This window comes from Centropristis striata, chromosome 10 (assembly GCF_030273125.1).
Source record: "Centropristis striata isolate RG_2023a ecotype Rhode Island chromosome 10, C.striata_1.0, whole genome shotgun sequence".
NCBI lineage: Eukaryota > Metazoa > Chordata > Actinopteri > Perciformes > Serranidae > Centropristis > Centropristis striata.
Window position 1 is genome coordinate 13,444,647 of NC_081526.1, and position 10,534 is coordinate 13,455,180.

At 38.7% G+C, this 10,534-nt stretch overlaps 1 protein-coding gene across 1 annotated transcript; it reads left to right on the top strand.

Moving 5' to 3' along the window:
- Positions 1-671: 671 nt before the first annotated feature.
- gpr161a (G protein-coupled receptor 161a) lies at positions 672-10,012 on the top strand. The gene is made up of 6 exons (XM_059342629.1): positions 672-1,166; positions 2,657-3,044; positions 5,050-5,771; positions 6,178-6,285; positions 6,765-6,890; positions 7,022-10,012. The coding sequence occupies exons 1-6, from the start codon at positions 1,148-1,150 to the stop codon at positions 7,303-7,305; spliced, it is 1,647 nt and encodes a 548-aa protein (XP_059198612.1). The 5' UTR covers positions 672-1,147; the 3' UTR covers positions 7,306-10,012.
- The last annotated feature ends 522 nt before the right edge of the window (positions 10,013-10,534 follow it).

Here is a 10,534-nt window from a genome sequence, read left to right on the forward strand (position 1 = left end):
GCACAAATCCTATTTTACATGTCACAGATTAAAAAACTGACACACTCACATTTTTGCTCCTATTGTAGTATATTTGGTGCAAAACATATTTGTTTACCTGTATCAAACAATGTGAAGTTGTGGACAAAATTTGAATATGTGCAAATCTGAATCTGAACTTGTGCAATAAATTTCCAATGTATGTGAAATCATTTCTCACAAAAATATAATGTGTTCTTTTAAAACACAAATCAATAAGTACAACTGCTCGAATCTTCCCCACGAGTCACAGATTCTGTTTCCTTCAACTACAAATCACAAATCGAGGTATGTGGTGCAGAACTGCAGACTTTTGGAGACTCGTTGTTCTTATTCTTCTTAACTTTACTGATACGCATACACAATCACTGTACACAGCTACAAATTCCACTGTTAGAGGTGCTCAAATCGTTTGCACCGATAATACCTTCATACATTCATGGTTGTAGCATCTTTGGGTGTAATATCCAGGCAGAGTGCGCCGTCCAATGGAAGGAGTCGGTAAAGACCCGGCTCTCTGATTGGATAACGTAAAATTGCGTGATGACATATTGTTGGTGTGCGGGAAGCTTTGATCTACGTGGGTGGTCCAGCTGGATAAAAATGATGCTTCGTAGAGCTTCATTCATAAACACCGCCAGCCTTTCATTGAAGAAGAAATACACATGCGTAGATGTATTTTTGTAAACGTGACTATAAACGCCTACACCAACTACATGTTGCATCTGAAACAGAATTACTTTTAAGATTTTCAGCACACACTCGTGATGATTAAAAAGCGCATCATGTATATAATAGCGTGTCAAGGTACACGCTTAACCGCTGAGAAATAACGTTAACTGCTACAATGGCGATATGTAAACAAGAAAATCCACAACCGGAGACCACCCACACGCTGAAGGAGCCTGAGAGGAGAGGGAGTTGAAGCGGAGGTGGGAGGAGGACGCCATTGCAGCCGCAGCTGGCCGTCTGTGATTGGGGAGGGACAAACGTTATCAAAGTTAACAATGTCGAGGGGCTTTACAGGACCTTTTCAGGGCTCAGCGCTCAGCTTTTGGGTTATATAGAGTGTGAAAACAGGAAAGTAGGATGGACGGCTTGCCTTCGAGGAGGAGAAAATGTAGATCCAATGCTCCGAACCGAGCCAGGTAAAGAGGAGCTGTGTTTCTGGGGACAATGGGAGAAAGTTTGAGCTAACCTAAGCTAACTAACGGTAGTTGTTTCAGCTAGCGGTGCTGCTAGCGAGCTGAAGCTAGAGGTGGTCACAAAGTTTACATTTAGCAGTGTTGAGCTGTAAAGAGTATAGAGACGGCAACAAATATGGGCATTCCTGTTCCAAATAACGTTAACGAACGAAGCTAACGGTAGACCGCTGGCCGTTGGTTTGAATTTAAAACACATTACAAACGTTACTCCGCCTGGCTAAAACTTTAACTCAGGCGATTCATGAGTGAGGGTTTAAGCCTCCAGGCTTTTAAATTTGGTGTTAAAGCTTGTAAATAATGGCTGACATCCTGTGTTTAACATTCCCGAGCATGGTTAAGTTTAAAGCCAGTGGTAGAAATACTATTCAGGAACTTAACTTAAGCGAAAGCAGCAATGCAAAAGTATTAAACTTCTTGTGTCAAGTAATAGTCATGCATTCAAACTCTCAACAAGTAAACTTGTAACAAGTAAGTGTGATCTGCTCCTGCTAAATTATTTATTTCATCATTAGATATACTATAATTGGAATTGGGGCTACATACCGCTGGGTTGTTTAATCTGCAAACAGATAGTTTCTTATATATGTAACTAGTCTACAAAGCCACTGCAGGTGTCAGATGAATGTGGTTAAGTAAAATGACTTGACCAACTACTTCATTAGTTTGTTAAGGACAATTATGGATTAAATGTATTTTAACTTTTTTTTGTCAGCCACTGGTTTAAACTTGCCTGAGATGTGCAATCCATCATTATGAGCATAAAGTCTCCCTTATTACTTATCAAAGTTACATTACTGTAATGCGGTTATGCAGTGCAGAAGTCCTATATCAATCTGGCTTTAAACTGCATTAGAAATAACAGACGATTGGTAATTGTTTTGATCATTAATCAATCATATAAGTCGGTTAACAAGCAAAAATGGCACAAAACATTGTCTGGTCCCAGCTTCTTAAATGTGAGGATTTTGTGCTTTTCTGTTCCCTGTTGCCTGACTGTTGGTTGTACGAAACAAGAAGTTAGAAAAAAATCATCGTGAGTCTGGGAAATTGTGAAATAGTGAAAAAAAATCTTCACTAATTTCTGACTTTGTACAGACAGAATGATTAAAAAGCAAAATCGGAAAAAATAATCAGCTATGAACATTGTTTAATTGCAACACTAAACTGCATTGACACACAACTTTCATGTAACATTTACAAACATTAACGTCAGTTTTAATGCTCACTTGGATGGATTACAACATAAGCCCATTTCAAAATCCCAGTAACTGATTTTCATAGTGTCCAGAAGTGAAAACACTGCACATCTTGTGTTCAAAGATTGCCAGTATGCATGACTTGTAGTTAAATAGCGAAAACATAGTGGTATGGTGCTGTAACAGTCAGATTTTAACACTTTAATATCATCATTTTTAACTCATTCCCCCCAACAGTCTCCAACCATTCCTTCACCTGTCTGGTGGCCCAGCCTCTCACCATGAACACCAGTAGGAACTGCACCACAGTGGGGAATGGTGAGGGTTTGGCCGCCTTGGAGTCAATCTCCATCGTGACCATCACACTCCTCGCCTGCCTGGGGAACCTCTTGATTGTGGTGACCCTCTATCGCAGGCCTTATCTGCTCACACCCAGCAACAAGTTTGTGTTCAGCCTGACCCTGTCCAACCTGCTGCTGTCTGTGCTGGTGCTGCCTTTTGTGGCTGTGAGCTCGGCAAAGAGGGAGTGGGTGTTTGGCGTGGTGTGGTGTAACTTCACTGCCCTGCTCTACCTGCTCATCAGCTCTGCTAGCATGCTCACCCTCGGAGCTATTGCCATTGACAGGTTAGTGAGTGCTGTCTCTTTAAACCTGCATAAATGGTATTTATTGCTGTCTGTGGAGTAGTTTGAGTGTCTCTGTATGTCAGAAAATGTAGATCTTTAAAAACACACAGATAATGGATCAAAAAATGTTACTTAGAGGCTTAATTCATAAATTTGTTATCGTTTAATTATCTATTGGCCATGTTATCTTGGTAATGCTATTTGGGTATACATGTAAGATCATTTTATTATTTGAAGAGAGGATCGGCCATATTAAATTAATTTCCACAAAAGATACCTTTTATTTATGAAGCACCCAACGAGGCCCAGGAGATTTTTATGACATTACCATCAAATGTCATATAATTTACTCTTCGAAATGTTTTAAATGCCTTCTGAACAATTTAAGGCACAAAATCAGCAGGAGCTTTATTAGATGAAATGTGTTGTATTTGCAGTTGGTATAAAGTCAACAACAAAATTATGTCATTCTGGGCAACGGCTAACATCTTTTTGGCTGATACAAGGAAAAGCACTGCCAACCAATGTGTTTTCATATGCTTGGAGCAATTCTATCTCCTGTATTTTCTCAGAAACCCCACAGTTGACTTAATTTATTACTAAATGTGAGATGGTTCTTTACCTCTTCCGTCTGACAAAGCGAGTGAGCAATTGTTTCTGGCTCTTGCATTCATGTTCAAACACTTGTGAAATGTAGTTTTTTTGGTGCGTTTCCCTTTAAGATCAGTATGCTCCCTGTAAATTAGATTGGTTAACCACACACACTTAGCTTGTGGTATTTTTCTGGAGAATTTTTCAGCTCAAGTGACAGGCATTAGACAGGCAAGTTTAAATGTGGATGGACATGAATGCACCATTCATCTACAGAGCCGAGATTATTTGCATCGATTGCTATTTTTAGAAATAAAAAACTGATTCACAAATAGTGGCATACTCAGATATAGATAAACCAGCATACTGAACTACAGTTCCACTGCTTTTTAAGCCACAGACTAACCTTTTTTCCCCTCCGTTTTATCTTTGACTAAATATTTAGCTTATTTTAGACTGCAAACATTTTACAAGTTATTTTATTTTGTATTTAACACAGCTGTTTGCAGGATGTATATCAATGAATAAAATAGACACATTACATACCTCTCTAGGAGGAGGAGGAGGAGGAGGAGGAGGGTCTATTCAGTTTTGAACTCTTATAGATACTAAAATCACTGGACAAGGTTGACTTGCGTTTTCACCTGTGCTCTATCACTGTCCCTTTTTTTTTTTTTAGCTTTTTTTTTTTCTTCTATCAATGATTTTCTTTTTTATCTTTGCTGATCCTGCCCGAGTATCAGCCACAACCACAAAATATAATGTAAAAAATAAAATTGTCCCCTCTTGCTTCCCTTTTAACTGGCAAACTTTGCTTGACTAAATGTAAACAAAGTTCTTCAGATCTGTGTGCTGTAAATTGTTTCATCTAATGTAGCTGAGAATCAAACCTTGTGAACGGCATCCAGAATAACTAAATAGAAATAGCCAGTGTTCTCGCTGATGGTCTCGTTTGCCTGTGTAGGTCATCAGTATTTGACACAGTTCTATGACAATTTAAAACTCCTTGTATGTTGTTGTTTTTTTTACGTACTTGCACTTCAGGTTGGAATTTAATTTGAAATGTCAGGGTTCTAAAACAACTGTACAATTAATGTAAACTAAATTAAATTAACTAAAATCTACTGTAAATTAGCTCAATAGCACACAGCCCTCACTGTTCTCACTGCTGTCCTAATTACCCTCAGCAGCTTTGGGAATTTGTGATTACAAGGCATGTTTCTGTTCTCCTGCCAAGCCTCTGCTTTTTTGTTGTGTTTGCAGCTTTTCAGAAAACACTTTACAGCATTGTTGTTGGGCGGCAAAGTGCAGCTCTTAGCTTCTGTGTCACTGGAATCTGAGCAGTCTCTATGGACCATACAGGTCCCTTGAAAACAGTTTTCCTGCCTCACTGCTTCCTCTCTCACCCCAACAGGTACTATGCAGTGCTTTACCCGATGATCTACCCCATGAAGATCACAGGAAACCGGGCGGTCGTCGTCATTGCCTATGTGTGGATACATTCCTTGGTGGGCTCTCTGCCTCCTCTGTTCGGCTGGTCCTCTTTCGAGTTTGACTGCTACAAATGGACCTGTGTTGCGTCTTGGCACAGAGAGCCGAGCTACACAGCCTTCTGGGTCATCTGGTGCATATTCCCGCCTTTATTCATCATGCTGGCCTGTTACGGTGTTATTTTCCGTGTTGCCCGCATGAAAGCCCGGAAAGTACACTGTGGGACGGTTGTTGTGACCCAGGACGACTCGACTGGAGCTCAGAGGAATGGGCGTAAAAACTCTAGCACCTCCACTTCCTCTAATGGAAGCCGGCGGAGCCTCGTGTACGCAGGCAGTCAGTGCAAGGCGTTTGTCACCATCTTGGTGGTGATCGGCACCTTCTTCATGACCTGGGGGCCGTATGTTGTGGTGGTGTGTACTGAGGCTTTGTGGGGACAAGGGAGCGTGTCTCAGGGACTGGAGACTCTGGTAGCGTGGCTGTCTTTCTGCAGCGCAGTTTGCCACCCGCTCATCTACGGTCTGTGGAATAAAACGGTGAGGAAGGAGCTGCTGGGGATGTGTTTCGGAGATCGTTACTACAGAGAGTCGTTCGCTACGCGGCAAAGGACGTCCCGCCTTTTCAGCATCTCCAACAGAATCACAGGTGGGAGTAATGCAAATCTAGTGAAAGGATTTATCCTGGATATGTACTGATTTTTTGTGACTTTATATTTAAGATACCAAAATATAGACCAAAAGAATATTCAGGAAGATAGTCGACATAAACATACAGACACAATAAGGACAACAAAGCTGAGATAAGATGAGAATAAGATAAGAAAATATAACTATAATGTACATACAAGTAGGTTCAATGTCAGGTTAAACTGCTCATGTGAACTGTAAACAGGGACATAATAGTGAAAAGGCCAGTGTTAGTGCAAAAAGTGTTGGAAAAGATATTAAATAGGTAGTGTAATAAGTGGTTTGGGAAAAGTAGCCTTTTTGGATTTACATGCCCATGTTTGTGTGATTTAATGTGTTGTATGATCTTGCTTGTGTTCTTTCAGACTTGGGTATGTCCCCACACCTGACAGCCATGCTGGCTGGTGGAGGGCATCTGCTGGCCCCAGGGAGCAGCACGGGGGATACTGGCTTCAGTTTCACTCAGGACTCATGTAAGTGTTGGACACAAAGTTTCATGAAAGTTGGGCCAGTAGTTGTTCCGAAACCCTGCTGACAGACAAATAAACTAAACTTCATTGGTGGTGGTAACAATGAAGAAGATGTTTAGAAACTGTAACCTGGAAAATATTAACCCTCTGAAACGTTGTACAATATTGAATTTTTTTTTTTTTTAAACTTGACTGTTGATCTTAACTTGTACATAAACTGGAGATAAAGTGATTCACTGGCACGTGTAAACATGATGTTCAAAGGCATACCAACTCTATTGCATCATACTGCCACAGCTTTGTCAGTCGGCCTCACATTCCTGTTTCGCAGCTCATGTATTTCAGCTCCGGAAGGCAAGTAATGTCATGTGTAATCCAAACAAACATCTGATTATCCAAATCACTGTTGTCCTGTTTTGTTATCATGGTCTCTACTTTTCCTTTTCTAAATTAACTCTCCTTTTTCAACATTTTCCACGCAGGCACAGATGTGATGCTGCTGGATAACTTCTCCACAGACGGGTCCTCCATCCCACAGCAGCACGGGAACCTGTCCGGGAAGAGGAGGAGCTCCGTCACCTTTGAAGACCAGGTGGAGCAAGCCAAAGGTATCTGTCAGTTTCACCGCTCCACGAAAGATTAGAGGGGAAAGAAGTTCACAAAAAGTGACTTTTTAGTCAGACAAAACAACACACTAAACATATGATTTGTGTAATAGTATCTGTGTTTTTATCCTCAGCTGAAAACACCAACACATCCTCAGTTCAAGTCCATGCAGAGGTACACAAATCCCTCGACACCTTCGCCTCCTGTCTGGCGAAGGCTATAGAGAGCGACGCTAAGCTCACCCTGTTTGGGGATGGTCTGGCTCTGCCGGGGGGACTATTCACAACCAGGGCAGCACCCAGACCCAGATACCTGGACGGGCAGAGACTGAGGCTGGAGAGTATCGATGAAGGGATCGTAAAAGACGACAGAGATGATGATGAAGACGAGCAGGACCTGGAGGAGAAACCAGCCTGAACACAGCAGGTCTGTTCATTTGTTGGACGTTTATAGACCATACTCAGTTCATTAGTGAGCTGCAGTTCAACGTGACTATTCAGAGTGGTCTGTGGCGCAGTTTATGAAGTCTGATGTCTTCACACGTGGGTACATACTTGAAATTATTAGGAAACAGGAGGAGGCACATTATTCATTCCACTATGTTGGATCAAGTGCACACCATCAGTGTCTCTGCAAGCTTTTATATGGATACATGTAATCAATAGGCAGCCTTAACTACTGTTACCTAAATTATGGTATTGTAGTAATTTGTTTATTACTATGTTTTTAATGTGCCTCATATGAGCTGGAAAGTAGGAAAAAAATACAGGCGCTTCTATCTTCCAAATAATTTGTAACACAGTAATCGGATAATTTTAAAATGTCTCTTTATTACATTAAAAAAGTAAGTTTCAAGCACAAATGTTCCCTTACTCAGGTACAAAAAGAGCCAGTTTATGCTTGGTTGTCAAACATGTCAGTTTAAATACTGTACATAAACAGTATTGCTCCATATCCACTTTGGGCTTTAATTACCTTAAATGACAGACTTTGGCTGACGTGAGGCCTTATTTCTTTCTTTTTCAGACACGTTTGTAATATTAAGTGCCAACTCAAATATAGTTTTCAGCTATAATGAAGACCGGTATGTTGACTGTGTACAGGGCCTTTTCAGTTAGTAAAAATACATTTTAAAGAGAGCAGAGAAGGCTAGCAAGTACTGTGGGTGATAGTATCAGTCAGTTATAGTTTGCCAAGTTAAAGTTGTGTTTTTTCACAGATTGTTTGAAATAATTACAGTTAGCCGAGGGCCTTCACCTGACACTGACTGTAAATCATAACTTGTTTACATTTGAACGACTCCTCTGTTATAATTTTGACTGATAATCATGTCGCACAGCAGCATCTTAAACCAGAGCTCAGTTTTACTCAACCCTTTTTCACAGAAGACATCTTCATGTTATAGTAAAATAATCCCATTCACAGGACTGTGTAAAAAAAATACAACGAATGATGACTAAATATAATTTAGTTGAATTTAATTTATTATTTCAACGAGAGTGAATGAGACACTGCAGCACTCGGAGTGTAAGAAGTTTCATCATGATACGATATTATATTGATTCTTTTGTTGTCTGCCAGGACACAATTTAGATTTGATTCAATTCAGGGGCCTGCCATACATATGTGACCGTATCATAAACCTATTTAACACAATCCACTACATTTAACTCAAAAAAGCAACTAAAATATGATTTAACAATTGTATTACTGAGCTCTTCCAAACATTTAAATTGAAATGAAAAATGTATTTAATATTTTCAATAAAAAAGACTAAGTGGGAATTTCAAATTTAAAGGCTGCTATATATCAATATTGCCTCTTTGCATCAATTCTATTGGACTGTTGATCATTAAATCGATACAGTCAGCTAGGAAGCACAGCTGGAACCCATGTTTCAATAGTGTGGAAAATTAGTTTATAAACTATTTTTTAAATATTCAGAATTTATGCAATGATAAAATGGACATCACTTACTGGGACACTGACATAGACCCCTGAGTTTTCATGCATTGACGAGTTCAAATGTTTGCTGTGAAAAAAGAAAACAGAAAAGTGCCTCTAGGTGTTGACTGATGTCAACATCTGGTCATCTGACTTCTACCGATTGTGATAACCCCTCAGTTATGACCATAAATAGCTGTAAATGTGTATAGGAGATGTATGGATTTAAGAGTAAAGTGTGTATTGTATTTCATTGTTAAAAGAAATCCTCAAAATTATTACAGTGATATAGTTTGTCTATGTAGCTCTTCACCCTGATCATTATAACAGATTCCAAAAAGTTGGGACACTGTGTAAAATGTAAATAAAAATTGGTGTATTTTTAGTATCATCAGTTTGAACTAAAAATATATTGTCTTTGGAAAGTTTTCAATTGAATATGTCACAAAGGATTGTTTTATTTACTATTTTCGTTTTGTTTTAGACCACGTCCCACCTTAGGAATCTGTTGTAACAGAATCAACAGTTTCATTGATCAGATTCCTGCAGAGTGAGCAAAAACAGGTACAGTCCTGACATTTCATTATTATCTGCTGCAGTAATTGCACTTGAACATGCAGCCTGTGCTTGTTCTCATAGAAACCACTCGTCATGTCAGAAGTGTGTTTTTGCATATCATTAAGCAGAATATTCAGTGATGTAGTGAAGACGACAGTAATAAACGGTAGATGAACTCCAAAATTGCTTAATTTGGAGGCCAACTGTTGTCAGTATTTTAAGAATTTTTGGAAAATTCATTTATTTTAACGTGCACCTTCAGAGCAGCACACAGCAAACATCGGAAATAATTTACAATTTGCTTTATTGGTTTTTAAAGTTGACAATAAATAAGTGTGGAATTGTCTGAAGGAACAAATGGTCTTTATCTCCAGTGTGTCTTAGTGTTATTGGTACATGTGGTTTACCTCAGTTTATACACTCCACGCTCCCTTTATTATTATGAAAGAGGACATTTGTAATAAGTAGAGCTTCAGTCTTACCTCGTATCTTCGTATTATGTTTGAACGGTACTATACAATGAGAAGTGATGTAACCTTTTGATTTTCACTTTACAGTAAGTAATACAAATATTTGCATTAAAGTTTTGTATCAAGATTCCTCTATTAAAACTTTTTTTTTTACATAACATTTTCTGAGCTGTTTTTGCCTCCGTGTTGCTGTGATTCAGTTTGTGTTTACATCAGCTACCAAAGAATAACCACCTGTCCTGCGATCTTTAACAAACTGGGGCTGTTTAACTCTTATTTGACACGTTGGTGTGTCATGTTTTACCATTTTATTCAAGTCTAATACCCAGTGATGACTCAAAAGTCCATGAAATGCCTTTCAAGTCAATATTTACTAAATATGGCTGGTAAAAAAATGTGGCTATGAAATAAATCCTGAAATAAATGCATGATGCAATTAATATATATAAAAATAAATAAATCAGTCAATATTTATTCATAAGTGAAGTAAGTGTGGCATTAGGAAAATGAAGTCCACGGGAATGAATAATTTAGTCCTTTTTAAATAAATTATTTTTTTAATAAAAACATTTATTGAACTTAATTTGCTCAATTGTATATTTACACTTATATATTAATTGCCTCATTTATTTCAGGATTTTTTCATAGATGTCTTTAACAAAAAATACAGAAAA

Excerpts from the sequence above, each read along its gene's own strand:
- gpr161a (XM_059342629.1), top strand. Across the intron at positions 5,772-6,177 it reads CATCTCCAACAGAATCACAG|ACTTGGGTATGTCCCCACAC; the intron begins GTGGGAGTAATG and ends GTGTTCTTTCAG. Across the intron at positions 6,286-6,764 it reads CAGTTTCACTCAGGACTCAT|GCACAGATGTGATGCTGCTG; the intron begins GTAAGTGTTGGA and ends TTTTCCACGCAG.